The following is a 15,554-nucleotide window of genomic DNA, read 5'->3' as shown; positions in this document are numbered from 1 at the left end:
AACGTCCCCCAGAGTGCCACAGACACCGAGGCTGCAGCAAGGGCACAGCAGGAAGGCCATTTTCCTGCTGCTTGGCCGCTTTATGAGTTTTCCTACCCACGAGCACAGCCGTCCTGCTCATCATTGCCGTTTGACCTTCAACAAACAGCCTGTGGTGCTGAGCCCAACATGCCCCACGGAGCTGCCCACCAGCAGCATGACCATGCCACAGGAGAGGCACTGACAACCTTTATCCTCACTCAAAAACACCCAGGAGAAAGGAATTCACCTTTTTGTGCACAGACACACACACACACACACACGTGCACCTCCACCTTGGAGAACAAAGGTAAAAATGAGACCTCGAAGCCACCCATGGGCAATGTTATTTTGCTTTAAGTTGCACAACCCAGTGTGCTCTTCCAGGCTCCAGATGATTCCCATAATTGGGATTCAGATCTCTGGCTCTGCTGCAAACTCGGCTGACCTTGGGCATTTGCCCTTCCTGCACCTCCGGCTGCCACACGTAGCAGGGAGGTGACAACCTCATCTCTCACACCTGCCTGTCTGTCCTGGTCTAGACACCACACGTGGTTTGGAGCCAGGGACGGTCTGGGAACAGAGCTGCTCGGCTCTCAGCACCCCGGGTGGCACTGAACACAGCTGCAGCCTCGGAAGGCTGAGATGCAAACAAAATAACCACAAAAACATCACGAGAGAGAACTCAAGAGACCTTCCCGGACAAACAGGTGCTTCTTGAGGGAAGAAGACAAAAATTGAATGCTAGACAGAAGCTTTTGGAATTTCCCAATAACCAAGTCGTGTCAGCTGGAATGAGACAACTCTCCCTGTTATTTCCCACCTCCTGCTAATTTCCAGAGCAACCAGGAAGGAATCTGCTGGCCTTCCCACCACCATGCACAGGATTAAAACTCCTCCTCTCCTCCTCCCTCTTCCCTTTGGTTTCTGGGCTGGAGCTTTCTGCTGCTCTGGTGAAACTCCATCTCCCTTTTCCACAACTGCTGATGGCTCCAAGGTGCTCCCCAGCCAGAGCCCTGGGCAGCTGTGCTTCCAACTCCTGTCCAGGACATGGGACTGGGATCCAGCCAGGCTGCCAGTGCTTGTCTGCTGCTTTAGGAAGAGTTTCACACACAGCTGCTGCTGTGCTTTGCCTGTCCATGCAGATCCACACCCTGGAAGGGAGGATGGGATGGCAGAGCAGCAAGGGACAGCCAGAGGGGCAGCGAGATAAAATGGGGAGCAGAAGGTAGAAAGGATGGGAGAATCAGCAGGAATAACGAGAGATCAGCAGGGAAAATGGCTCACAGTGGGATTCTTGGGGCTGACCTGTGCAGGGCCAGCAGCTGGAGTTTGCTGATCCTTGTGGGATCCTTCCAAGTCAGGATATTCCATGATTCTGCGCAAGAGAACTGGAGGAGCTGGAGAGGAGGGAGGTGTTCAGAGCCAGAGCAAGAAAGTGAAGATTAGATGGAGGAGACAAACCACAGAGCAGATGAAAACAGGAGAGAGCAGCCAAATTTGAGACAGATGGAGAGTGGGGAGCAAGAATGCGCTGTTTGGAATGGGTCTGTATTCCAAAGCAGTGGCATTAGGGAGTGGGGGAGCTGGAGACAGGGGTAGAAGCAAGAAAGAGAGCTCCAGAATTTACATTTTCCTTCAGGACGAGTGAGAAAGCAGCAAACTGGGAGAAGGACTGTGGAGACAATCCACAAGATTGAGGACTCCCCTCGGAGAGGCCCTGCAGAGACTCTGCTCCCCATCAAATCCAGGGTTCTACTGACAGATTTTGCACTTTTTCTTTCCGAGGGCTGTTTCTCAGTGCCTCACAAATAAAATTAAAATTAGGGTTTTCTGACAGAAGAAACAAACAGGGAGTGAATTATATTCCATTTCCCCGTCAATAACTTCTCCCCAACCCAGTTGTCTTATCATCATAAAAAGTCCATTAAGCAGTAATTGGGGAGGCAGGAGAAGGCAGGGCTGGTCCAGGGAACAGGAGCACAGTCGCTCCCCAACTGGCCTTTTCTGGGAAGGCAGACAGGATAATTATAGGCTTCAGACAGAGACTTCCTCTTACTGTCAGCAGCTCTTGGCTCCCTTCAGGGAGACAGGACTGGCAAGGTTGGGCAAAGGAGGGTAAAAAAAGATTGAGGATGTTTTTTTAGGAGTGAAATAATTCCACCTGGCTCTTCCCCTGCTGCTGAGCCACCAAAGCCCTTACCTGCCTCAGAAACGCTGGGCTGCCACAGGATGCAGCCTATTCCCCTGCAGACCCTGGAATGTCACTTGCAGGATTCCCCCTCTCCTTTCCTGCAGGCCCCAGAGGAGGAAGGACAGCAGTGAAGGACAGCAGCACAGGAGTTAACAGAGAATGGGTGAGGAAGATGAAGGTGTTAAATACACCTTTACTACACTGATTGTCCAACAACCCCAACACCATTACCAGCTCCCCCTGTCCCCTCGGCCAGGGTGAGGCAGCAGATCCTTCTCAGCAGCACATGCCAAGCTGTTGTCACCACGAGGACTGTGATTCTGGGGATCTGGCACACCACACAGCCCTCAAGCTCCTGCTGGCAGTGCACTGGGATCCAGACCTTTGGAAGGGAGGTACAAACCTGCAGCACTGAGCTACGAGGAGACTGAGGCTACCAAAAATCTGCTCCTAGCTCTGGCATCCAAGGTGAGAAAAACCATGTTATCCTGCCTGCAGGAGGGGAAGCATAATCCTTCCTCCTGGTCTATTTAAACTGCTGCTTTTTAGGGATAGGACTGTTCCTTATCACAGGGGAACAGCAGCTGGGATGAAGTCATCCTGTTTCACCAGGACTCCTCCAGGCTACCCTCACACATCCCTATGCATGGAAAGGATCCACCTGTCTCCATGGTGCAGAGGATGAGTCCCAGCTGCAGTGAATGACACCTTGATCCAGCCAGGAAAACATTCTTCAGCTGTGATTTATGCAGAGGGACAGGGAATGATTAGTGATACACTTACAGGGGATGCAAACTGCTCCACAGGACAGGGAGATGTGCAGCCATTCCATAAAGATCCTCCTCCCACACCTCAGCTTCCTCCCTTCCCTTCCCCATCCCGACGGTGAACAAACACAGCAGGAGCCCCAACTGCTGCTCTCTGCTTCCACCCTCCTGGTGCTGAGCCACCTGAGGGCCAAGGAGCAGATGGACCTCTGGCCAGGATTGTCCCTCACCTTCTGGCACCACAAGGGGAAAGTTGCTCCCTGTGATGAGCACCACAGCCAGGGAGGATGGCAGCCCTGGGATCAGCCAGGATCAGGATCAGCCCTGGGCTCAGCCAGGAAGCTCCAGCAAGCACAGGAGCACAGATGTGGCCAGGCAGACCCTGGGGGCACTCGAGTGCTTTCCATCAGCTCTAACAGCATCTCACTCCACAGCTACCCACAAGTCCAATAACAAGGCATAACAACCCTGAGCAGAGCCAGAGACCCAAGGAGCTGTCCTGGTGACTTAATGAGGGCCACTTGTCCATCAATGACAGCAATCCCGGGTTGTTTGCAATCAGAAGCTTGAGGCAGGGAGCTCTTCCTGCCCTTGCCATATCACTAAGACAGCTTCTACTCCAGCCATGTCATCGATCCTGGCATCCCAGAGCAGCCTCATTCACCACCTACCTAGAAAAGAGCCAGCTAAAAAGGATTTGGCTCTTTGCTCAACTTTCACTGCTCTGTTTGAGTCACTAAAGAATCAGAGTCCACAGGGGATACCAGAACATGAAAAACCATTTCCTGTGGGACAAGCCTGCAAGAAGCAAAAGCTTAATGAGCCCAGATGCAGCTCCCAGGGGGCAATGCCATCTCAATCCAGCCCAGCCGTGGTCCTGTGCCACCACAAAGTGACAGCCAAGTCAGCAGCAAGGGGGAAAACAAACTGCTGCAGCTCCTGCTGCTCGTGGTGCTCCTGAGGAAGCGCAGAGCTGGAGCCCCAAGGATGTGACCAGGGAGATCAGCCGCACTCCCAGGGCAGTGACACCACTCAGGGCTTTGCATGCTGCAGACACACTCAGTCCTGCCCTGCCTGCCCAGCTCAGCAGACCCCGAGATGGGTGACCCCACTGAGATCTGCCAGCTCCACGTGCATGGAGGGATCTTCTGGGGATGGAAGGCACACCAGGCAAATAGAATATGTCTGATAAAGCTCTGCTCTCTTACACTGTAAATAAAAGCTGCATTACTTCCACTTACTGCTTCTTTCCTTCAGGCAAGGGAAGGAGGCCCTTGGTCTACAGAACAGGGTAAGGTACAATTCCTAGAGCACAGAATTTTGGGTGTTTTCAAAAGATTGTCACACCATTCCTATCTGACCTCTGCTAAGAGACTTCAGCCCACATTGCCAATGGAATAAAAGGAGATTCTGGATATACAAGCTTGAAACACCAGGATAATATGAGCCTACAGTGCTTATTGAAAGTGGTATGTCGAGGGAGCTCGAGATGGGAGATCTTGAAAACGAGAAACCAAGAGCTAATAAAGCCATGACTAATGGATGAGCACAACCTCTAACAGTGATGAACTTCGACTCCTACCACACGAGTCATTACAATTTCTGTCTCTGAACCACACTACTCATCATTCAGATTTGTAGTAGGAACATCAACACAAAAGAATTCAAAAACAGGAGAATTCAACAACAATGCTGAGAACTGACAGCAGTGGGAATGTGATGAATTCAGCTTTGGGATAACTAGAGACTCAGTGAGCCAGAAAAACAGTGTGAGATGTGAATGAGGGAAATGGGAACATGGAAAATCAGCAGCAAGGATGCCTTAAATTCTGCTATCAGAGACAGTAATTGAGAAAGGTGAGCTTTTTTGGGGTAGAACAGGTTCCTGTTCATGTTTGACACCCCCTCAAAATGAAGCAGATCCTCCCCACACAGACAGAGGGAAACAGGAGCTGGAGGATTCCTGGTACCCTGGATCACTGGAGCCAGTCTCAAGTGATCTTCAAGAGCTGAACTGAAAAAACCCTACACCATCTTTTCAGAAATTCATTCAAACAAATCAAAGTTCGGGCTAAAGATTTGTAAGTGTTGGCACTCCTAGCAGCATGCCCAGATTAATTTATGAATAAATCCATGGATTCCAATGGAGGTGAGGGAGGATGAGGACACAGTCAAATTAATTTGACTTTATTAATTAAAAAAACCACCAAGTTTCATCACCCCACCACTCTTTGGAGGTTGTGTGAGAGTGGGGGGAGCTATGCTCATTAATTATGCAGAAAATGCAAAACTATCATCCTCTGAATGAGTTTAAAATAAGGAAAAACCCTTTCAGAATGGGGAGAAATTACTCCCCAAGGCAGCTGAAATTTCTCTTGCAACTTCAAAGGACAATAAATTATTCAAATCACTCGCGCCACTCGCACGCTCTCTCACTCTCTCCCCTTCTCAATTTTATGCTCCTGAGTCAATTAAAGATTTGGAGGACTCAGAGAAACTTTGTAGAATGCTAAACCAGTTGCAGCTCCTTCTATTTATTTTTTTTCTTCTTTAAAGCTTTGCTTTTCCTCTCAGCCTCAAAAGGAAACAGAAATGACTCTGTGCATTGCAGATGAAACGAGCAGCGCTGGTTTCCACCAGGCTTGCATGGAACGTTTCATGTCTGCAACAACCAGGATGGGACACACTCAGGGCTCTCCACACAACGATTCTGTGAAAACAGGTCAGCCCAGAGTCCCTCCTGTCAACGGTTTAAATCATTCATCCCAATATCCCCTTTCAAAGTTGAAGCAGCAGACGTCCAAAATATATTTATACTGCTCTCTCCTGGCACTCGGCAGGTCTGGGTGAGCTGTGATTGCTGCCACATCCTGCTGCTCTCGGCTGTCCCTTGGACAGGGCTGGTGGCTCCTCTGCCAGACCCAGCAGGGCTGCTGAGTGTTTGCAGGAGGAGAACCCAGAGTGCTTTACCCAAACCAAGGCTAATTGCACCAGACAACACCACGGCAAGAGAAGTCCTTGCCCAAAAACGCAAATCTGAGCAAGCAGAGGAGGGTTGGGAAGGTGCAGTCACTGAGTGAGGACACTCCTGGCTCCCTGGCCCGCAGCCCACACCCTGGGTGCCTCCTGGCACACAGCAGATGGTGCAAAACGTGACTATTTTCATGAACTTTAACAATCCCCCAAAAATTAAAGGCAGCTGCAGTGCACAGAACATCACAGCTTTCTAAGGTGGGAACTGGGACCAATTATGTTGCAAGAGAACATCCTTGACTGGAGGGGAAGAGTGGCACAGAGTAAATAAAACTGTTCTTGGGAGATTGAGTCTCACAGGCCAACCCGAGCCCAGATTCCATCCCACGCATGGAGGAACGACATTCCTCTGGCCAGGCGTCCTTGAAAAACATTCTGCTTGCCTTCTAAGAATAACCCTAGGCTTGCCAGGCCACAAAAAGGGTGGGAATACCCTCACAGATTCCCTTTAGTGACCCAGGAGGTTCGTCTCGAGCACAGAGACCCTGCCAGACAGATGAAAGGCTGATTGAGCCACAGCCTGGGAGAGACACTGCAAAGATCCTGTCCTGCCTGGCAGCAAGTGCAAGAACTGTTGGGGTGAAAAGGACAACCAAGGGGAAATGTCTTAAAGAAATAAGTCTTGGCTTCCTGGCAAAGCCTGACACAGAGGAACAGCCCCAGTTTTGGCATCCAGGTATGGCAAAGGCAGTCATTTCCTCCATCCCAATCCTCTGCTGGTGACATTTTCACACAAGCCACTTGTTTACACAACAAACAGATGCTCTTTTCCCCTAACTTAACCATCTAATGAAGCTGAGCAGAAAGAACCTCTGGTTGGGAAAAGATCCTTCAGCAGGAGACACCCATGGCTGGGTCCTAAACACTGTGGCTGCTGCTGTCCCCAGATGCTCCTAGCAGAGATTAATCTAATGAGCATCCGCAGTGGGGGGCACAGCTGAGACCTGGGAAGTGACAGCCACTCTGCCCCCAAGGAAGCTCTTTCAACAGATGATTTATTTCCTCTCCAGGTCCTACAAAAGACACAAACTTTCCAATTTGAGTTATCTTAACCAAAAAGGAGAAAAAAAAAAAAAGGAGAAAGAAAAGAGATACATCACTCGATCCAGCCAGGCAAGGTTTAATTTAATCAGGCACTTAAACAAGGTGACATAGAAGCTTAATTCAGTGTCCTTGAGTGGGACAACAACCAGCCCAGAACCCTCAGCAAGCACAGCCTGGATTGCAGCTGGCAGACAGGGAAGGCAGAGAAGGAAAGGGCAGAGCAGAACAAGGACAGGGAGTCTCCTGGCTAAAAGGCAACTGCTGCATGAGGAACAGGAGCAGCAGTGGATCTCTCAGGGAAACAGGGATCTCTGCCTCTTCAGGATTCAGCTGCTGCCTCCTCTTGCAGACCCAACTCACTGAAGGGACAATGCAATTGAAAGCTCCACCACCCTGCAACCAACCACACAACCTCCGCTGTGCTCCCACCTAAATTCATAAATTCTGCTCCCCCTCCAGCCCACCCGCCAAGGGCAAAAAGCTTTCTTCACCATCTCCCTGGCTCCTCAGCCCCCAGCAGGTTCCCTATTGTTTTGGGGTCTATAACAATTGGGGTCTATAACCCAAACTGTGGGACAACTCAGCCTTACCACACTTTGACATCTTCCCCCTCAGGGCAGTGCTGCTGTGTTGTCCTGGATGAATCTCAAACACCTAAAACTGGAGCAGCTTCCCCCACCGAGGAGAGATTTCCTTCCCACTGATGTCTGTCAAGCCCTAAGATGGAGCCTCCTTGATTTTTACTCCCATCTCATCTGACAACTGCTGTCTTGGCCAACAGCAGATCAAAGCCTGGACCTCCAGAGCTGAAGGCTGCGAGTTGAGCAGGAGGGGCTAATCCTGCAGGGATGAGAGCATGGGAGGGACTGATCAGGAGAGCAGTCAGATACACCTGTAAGGGGCTGGGATTTGGATCTCAGCGAGCCAAGCTGTGCTGCCAACCAGCAGCTCCTCCATCCCGTGGCACAGAGCACACACCTTCCATGCCACACACCTTTTCCATGGCATCAGATCTCCAAAACAGCCTGAACACAGACCCAGAGGAGCTCCACCACACGTTTTCCATCATCTCCATGAGTCCCACATGCTGCAAACCTGACTGCTGTCTCTGCTGCCCAAGGGATGCTCATGGAGCACGAGAGCCTCCCCAACATGCACCTCCCATGAATTACTGTGCTCTGCAAATTAATGATGGAGCAAAGGCAATTAAAAGGGAAGAAAGCCAGGGTAATGCATCATAAAAGGGGCTTTATTCTTTTATTTTGTCAATTGCAATTTAGATTTAATTATTTATGGTAATACTTCAGAGTGAGCTAGTAAGGGTTCTATACCGTGATTTATAAAAGGAAGGAAACCTAAGTAATAAGTAATGTTCCCTGCTCTTAAATCTTTGCTGGGGTGGAGAGAGCCACACATCAGCCTTCTGTGTATGCAAAGTGCCAATTAGCAAAGTGCTATTGTAAAACACAAAGGTTTAATCAATGAGAAAAACCCACTTGAAAACAGCAAGCATGCTGATTCCAGTCAGAAAAATGGCCACATTTCCATACAGTAAATGGCTTTTTATCTGCAACTGAGGAGCACTTGAAACAGGCATGTTGTTCCTTCGGGTGGAGAGGAGGGCAGGGGGACCTGACCACTGCCTTTGGCCAAAAGCAGCTGCACAGCACGGGCAGAACACATCCTGCCCAGCGACACCAGGCTGGTTCTGGGGACACAAAATCAGATGTTTTGGGGTGCTCACCACAGAGGTTTCATGGCTCAGGCTGGGTGCATGAACAGCAAACAGCAGGGCTTGGTGCTGTGCCCAGGTCCATCAGCAGTATGGGAAATATTCCTCTCCCCGGACTCATCTCCAGGCCTCATCTGCCTCTGCTGCTTGGTTTCCTCTCAGCTCCAAGGGGCACATTTGGCTGTGCAGCTCCTGGGGAGGCTTCCCCTCACTCCCTGCAGCGATGCCAATTCATGGTACTCACAAACAGCAGCTTCCTTAACAAAACGGTGATACTTCCCATTTAATGACACCACCGAAAATAATAATGGAATTAGTAATTTCCAGTTCCACAGCTGCCTTCGACCATATAGAAGAAACAAAGAAAGTGTCCATATGTGACCACAGAAAAAGAGAAGCAACAAGTCTGTGTCACACCTTTCAATTATTGTCCTCTTCAGCTTCCCAAGGAGGAACAGCAGGCAGAAAGTAGTGTGGTGCTTTGGGGTTTTAATTTAAACGGCAGTTTCCTTTAAATAGAATGCTCCTGCCACAGAAAGATTTAAATCACTGACTGAGATCAATTAGCCTCGGAAACAAGGGAAGTATTTTAATGGTCCTTTGATTGCAGAGGCCACAGCTCCTCCAGAGCTGCACTGGGAGAGGAGACAAATCCCAGCTCCCAGCCCAGGCTCTGCTCCCCTGTGAAGCTGGGAGGGTGATGAACTCCAAAATCCAGAATCCCAGGGGTTTCCCGTCACAAAAGGGACATCACCACCCTGTGCCTGGGGGGCTGCAGGGCCCTGGCAGCCCCCGGGGTGAATTAGGGCAGGAAATGGGGTCAGAGCTGTGGCGAGCGCCGGCCAAATGGAAGCTGGCCAAGGGATTACGGGAATGTGGCAGAGCCCAGGGCCATCTGATGGGAGAGGACATTGTCAGAACAGAGTGACAGCTCCTCACACAGGCTCTGCAGCTGTGACAGACAAAGCTGTTTGCTGTTTGCAGGGCTCACTGGGGAGCAGCACAGACCAGCCTGGGTGCTGCTGGCCAGGATGGGATCTCTCCAGGACCCAGGAGCTCCTGCAGAGCCAGGAGCTATCAACTCCCTGCCCACTCCTCATCTCCAGGCACAGAGCAACAGCTCCAGAGCCACTCCAACAGCTCCCAGGGAGCATCCCCAAGGGCACAGGTCAGGGAGCTGCTGGCAGCCTCTGCAGGTCAGGAGGAGAGACAACACCTGGCCAACATCTGCACAGCAGGCAGGTGAGAGCAGCAACCTGCAAAGTTCTGCATGGACATCTGTGAGCAGCAAGAGGAAAAGAAGCACAAACCCTCACAGCTCAGGATCCAAGGACACTGCAGAAACACAGGAGAGAGAAACTTGGCTGCCAGCAGCAAGGTGTCTACAGAGCAGGGACAGATTTCAGGGGCTCAGGCCACAGCACTGGTGCATTCTGTGTCTGACCAGCACCAGCCCTTCCTGAGGACACATTTCCCCCAAAAGGGCCTTGCAGCAGTCAGACAGCACGTGGGATCTCCCAGCTCTGCTGCAATCTCTGAGCAAACCTCACCCCAGAGGTGATGGACAGACAAGGTGCTCATTCCTTCCCAGGAAAATGAAAACCACAAGAGAACTGAGGTTACACCAACATGATTTCGAGAAGCTTTGATTCTGCAGTGCCCATGCCCAGCACTGAGCACACAGACCTTGCTGTACCCTCAGAATTCAAATGGACCTCAGTTTTCACAGGCACTTGGCTCTGCTGAGAGAGAGGCTGTAGAGCTGCAGAACACCTGAGCTCTCCATCCACACCTGCAGAGCAAACTAAGCCATTTTGCCAGATGTTACAGCAAACCAGTGGCAAGAACAAGACCCTGGAGTCCTGAATGGAGAGTCCCATTGCCCACTTTCACAAGCCAACAAAGCCACCCAGAGCTCACAGAGCAGCACCCATCGACTCTGGGTGCTCATAAAGACCCGCAAGGGCATCAGCTCCAACACCAAAGCTGGATCCTGGAAAAACCCTTGGGCAAAAGCTCATGGCAGTTCCCTGCTGCTGCCACTCCAGACAGCTCAAACTGAAGCTCTGGGTACATCTTTATGGACACCAGTGGCACCATCTGAGGTGCAGACTGACCCACAGCCAACACTTCACCCCACAGGGAACCTCCTGGAGCCCAGCTCACTTCCCAGGCTTACGGAATGAAAAAGAATAAAAGAAAACATTATCTTTCTGCACAAGTGTTTCTCCCTGCAAAGAGGGATTAAGCATGAACCCAGCAAAACTCAGGAGAGAGGCAAGGGCAAATACATCCCCACTTGCCTACTGCAGAGAGGATGGAAAGCACTGCTCCAAAAACATCTCCCAGCAACAAAAGGTCGCGGATCCATTCAATCCCCGGTGACCGCGTCATCGTAATAAACCCCGATAACGAAGCGATTACGTTAAAAGCTGTCAAGGGCTACGCTGACCAGAGCAGCCCTCTCACCAGCTTCAAGCAGCTTTGCTGGGGAGGAAAAAACCTCATAATTCAATCAGCTTGGAAAAGTCTATTCCCCACTGATCCCAAGCGATCAGCCTTCATGTCGAAGGAACATTACATTCAAGTTGCTGAAGATTTTCACTTCTCTTTTTTTTCCCTTCCCCTTTTCATTTTTTAAAGCAGGAATTGAAAGGCAGCAAAGATAAAACCTGTGTTGAACTGGAACTGGTTCACTCAGGGGAAGGAGAAACATAATACTCTTTCTTCAGACGCTGTTTGGAATCCAGCCTCACAAAGTAACATGACAACGGTCAGCAGTGTCTGACAGATCCTGAAAGGCAGGAGCAGGAGAGGACAATATGGGCGAGCTGGGTGGAGATGGGGCCAGGAGAAGGGGGAGAAAGGCTCTGGCAAGAGCTGTCAGGCAGTTCTCTCCCTCCTCTCCAGCTCTTTGGCAGCCTTGGGGGCAACCCGAAACTCAAAGCAGGCTGTGAGGACTCAGGTGCCCTGTGTCCCTCTGAGGAGGGGCTGGGAACAATGGGAAGGCACTGGTGGAAAGTTAAGGATGTTGGAAAATGAAACACGATCAGGTATTCAGCTCCACTTCTTCAACGAGGAAAAGGAGAGGGGTGGAAAAAGGAGCAGGGGGAGAGCAGAGCCACTCACTTTCAGCAACACAGTCCATCAGCAGCACGGAGAGGAGGTTCACGAGGGACACCAGCGAAGACATCCCAGGGCTGGGAAGGATCCTCATCCTCTGCAATGGCCTTCGGCCCCAGCCGGGAAGGCTCCGGCTCAGCGGGAACTGCAGCGTCTCCCCAGCCTGGTCAGCACCTGCAGAGGGACAAAGGGACAGCTTTGAGGAGGACGCAGTGGGCAGTGGTCGAGCACAGCCTGAGCAGCGACTGCAGAGCATGGTCACTGCAGGGACCCCGGGGCACCTCCCCGAACTGTCACCTTCCCCAAGTGTCACCTTCCCCAGGGTGTCACCAAGCACTTGTATGGCTCCATGGGCCAGGACCATGCTGGGACCCCAGCTCCATGATGTGAGCCCAGGTCCATGATGTGAGCCCAGCTCCATGATGTGAGCCCAGCTCCATGGTGGGAGAGATTTTCTCCTGACCAATTCTGCCCCGGACACGGCAGAACGTGGCAGCAGCACAGAAGCAGCACATCAGCAGGGCTGTGGCAGGGGAGAGCGAGCTCAGCTCCCCTCACCCTGCCAGCACATTTCCATGGAGACCATTCCTGGCTCCAAACAGAGCTCCCTGCTTACAGCTTTATCCTGATCCCTGTGCAAAGCTGGAATGGCATTAAGGGAGCTGAGTTCTTAGCCACCACCCCAGTCCTGTGTGTCAATACTGGTAAATGCTTCCCTCGGTCACAGAGGTGAGATTTGCCCCAGAAGGGCTGAAAATAGAGTGAAAGCTGCAGCCACAACCTCCTCGTGGGGTGGGCAGCTCAGAGGTTTCCCATCAGCCAGACTGAGCACCGGGATAATGGGCCAGAGCTGGGGAAGGATGCTCTCAGATCTGACAGATTCCTTCCCGCTATCGTTACTCCAATTAGAAATCAAACCCAGGGTTTATCACCTTTTGGAGGAAAGCCAGGTAGGAGATATTGTGCAATGATCAAAGGCTTTGAAAGGACTAAGGGGATAGTGAGGCTGTTTAAGCTTTCTGACACACATCAGGGTGGGAGACTGTCGGGACAGGCAGTGCGAAGGGGCATTTTAATCTTTTTCTGTCCCATTAACTCTCCAAGGCTGAACTGTACAGAATTAAAAGAAAAGCCAGGATAAACAAGAAGTCCCCATATGTACTCAGCCCCAAAGAGCAACTTTTCAGAGAGAAGCTTTGGACTTGCACTTTGAGGATTACAAAGCCTCTGCTGTGTGCTCTGTGCTATTCCAGATCCACCATGCTTCAGTGCTGGCTGAACGAGAAACGAGCATAAATACTGAAAAAAAAGGAGAAAAAAATCTGAATCCTATCACTGGGAATCTCTTCAAATGTTTGTTCTAGACACACTCAGAGAAACACAGAGAGGCTCCAGCCAGCCCTAGCGTGGGGTTCGCAGGGTTCCAGGGCGCAGAGCAATGCGTTGGGGTTTCTTTTGTTGCTGTCAGGGGCGAGCAGAGAGTGGGAACATTGTGAATAGCTGTGATGGGAACTGTTAATTAAACTGGGGATGTGGCGTCGATGCCAGCACAACAAATGGAGCTGTGCTGCAGCTCCCTGGCTCTCCCTTCTTCCTCCTTCAGTCACGCAGCTCTCCGTTCCCACCAGCAAGGCTGGGGTTGGAGAGAGCAAGAATCCACCCAACTATTTTAGGTGCCTACATTAAAATAAAATCCAACAAACCCGGGCTGCCTCAGCCACCATTTCAGAAACTCTTAGTTTTCTCTATCAGAGCAGCATATCCACCCCCGCCAGTGCTGAAAATGCCACCAAACATCTCCTTGAGCTTCGTGTGCTCCCCAAAACAGCACCAAGGATCTGAGAGCAGCCAAGAGCCTGCGCTGCTCCCTGCAGAACGTCCCCAAAGTCCCCCCAGGATGGAGTTGAACGTCAGGGAAATGTTCTGCCTCCTCCAGAGAGAGGAGCCTGGCAGCTCTGCTCTCCCACATCCTGCACGGCTTTTCATGCCATATAATGGGCTCCGATGGAGAAGGTCTGGTAAAGGGGATCCAGCAACAGCTCCAAGATTAGAGAAGGAGATGCCAGAGGGTGACACTTCCGCTCCGCTGCTAATGTGCTTCCCGAGCCCTTGACGGAGACAGAAAGTGCTGGCAGAGATATTAGGACATGTCAGCTTCAATCCAGCGACTCATCCTTCAGAGCAGGTACATCCCTGGCTGCCTCCCCCCCGGATATGGGATTTTCAGGACAGCAGGATGTGCACCCACCTGGCTCCCCTGCGGATACAGGGGACAGGCTGGGACAGAGCTTGCTCTGCTCCCCTGCTAGGGCCTGACAGCAGCGAGACTGGAGCAGCCTCATCCCAGCATCTCATTGCTGTCTGCAGTGCAGAACAGCCCTGGTGGAGCCCAGCTGCACACAGCGAGGCTCTGCTGCCCTCCCGGTGGGGCTGAAATCCAGCGGGAATTGTTCTGACGAGAGCTCAGATCCCCAGGGCTCTGTCACCCCTCCTGTCCCCTCCCCATGGCACAGCTTACCTTGTCTGTGCTCTCTGCAGCAGGTTTTCTCAGCCCTGCCTGTCTCTGAGCCCCCAGCCAAGCTCCTGGCACCAACCAAGCCAACATAATGGCACTTTTCCTGTGCTGCTCCATGGACCTGCAAACCCTCACTAAATTCCCTGGCACAGGATCTCCTGCAACACAAGCAAACCACCTAATAGACCTCAATCCCTACTAAAGAATGCAATTAAATGAAGCCATGGCCCCCAGTGGGGACAGATTTGTGCTAGATACGGTCACATTTCAGGAATAAGATTAATTCTTACAGTAAAAGAGCTCCTGTAAGACACTCATTCTTGTGTGCTGCCTAATCTCCAGCTCTAAGCAAGGCCATGTGTGCAGCTTGTAAGCACCGACCACGGGGTCTTGGAGAGCATTATGAAAAATAATAAAACTGAGATGTGTTTGCAAGGAGCAGCTTCCCACTGCAGCCAGGGATCTGCAGGGACCCAGGGGAGTGAGGCACAGAGGGTGAAATGCTCCAAAACACCTACATTTCTTAAGGGCTTAAGTTCCCCTGGGAGTCAAAGGGACTTAACCTAAGCCGCTAAGATGCTTTTGAAGATTTTCCCCCCAGCAACTCCCATTTCAGAGGGCGCTGGACACCTAACTCCCTTAAGCTACTTTGGGTATCCGAGGGGATCTAGGAGGAGGGGTTTGGATACCTTGGTCCTCACTGCTTAAACAGGGAAATGCTGCTAAACACCAGAGTCTGCACAGGTACAGAAACTGGGATGGTCAGAGCTGTGCAGGGATTTTCACAGAACCACAGAATGGCTTGGGTTGGAAGAGAACTTAAAGATCCTCTTGTTCCAACCTGCCAATGACAGGGACACCTTCTGCTACACCAGGTTACTCAGAGCCACATGCAGTCTGGCCTTGAACACTTCCAGGGACCAGGAGTCCACAACCCCTCTGGGCAACATTTTGCCATATGTTACTTTTTCTTAGCCCCCATGGAGCTGGTAATTGAAACATTTGCTCTGCATTTGAAAAAAATCCAGGGGGGAGGAACCATGCATTCATTTCAGATTCATTACAATATGACGACTTGAAAAAAAAAACCACAAAAAAAAAAAGCACTTGGGCTTTGCTTCTGTTTCA

At 51.1% G+C, this 15,554-nt stretch overlaps 1 protein-coding gene across 9 annotated transcripts in view; it reads right to left on the bottom strand.

Moving 5' to 3' along the window:
• Window positions 1–15,554, bottom strand: part of PTPRS (protein tyrosine phosphatase receptor type S) — a 116,317-nt gene that overhangs the window by 76,486 nt on the left and 24,277 nt on the right. For all 9 annotated transcript variants that reach the window (XM_085040128.1, XM_085040132.1, XM_085040129.1 and 6 more), the window contains one exon: window positions 11,918–12,085. In XM_085040128.1, the coding sequence (XP_084896254.1) occupies window positions 11,918–12,085 (168 nt within the window). Of the gene's footprint in view, window positions 1–11,917; window positions 12,086–15,554 lie in introns of those variants that run through there.

Source organism: Lichenostomus cassidix, chromosome 28 (assembly GCF_008360975.1).
Source record: "Lichenostomus cassidix isolate B80296 chromosome 28, HeHo_3.0, whole genome shotgun sequence".
Taxonomy (NCBI): domain Eukaryota; kingdom Metazoa; phylum Chordata; class Aves; order Passeriformes; family Meliphagidae; genus Lichenostomus; species Lichenostomus cassidix.
Note: the sequence above shows the minus strand (reverse complement) of the source record. Positions and strands in the feature narration are given on the sequence as shown.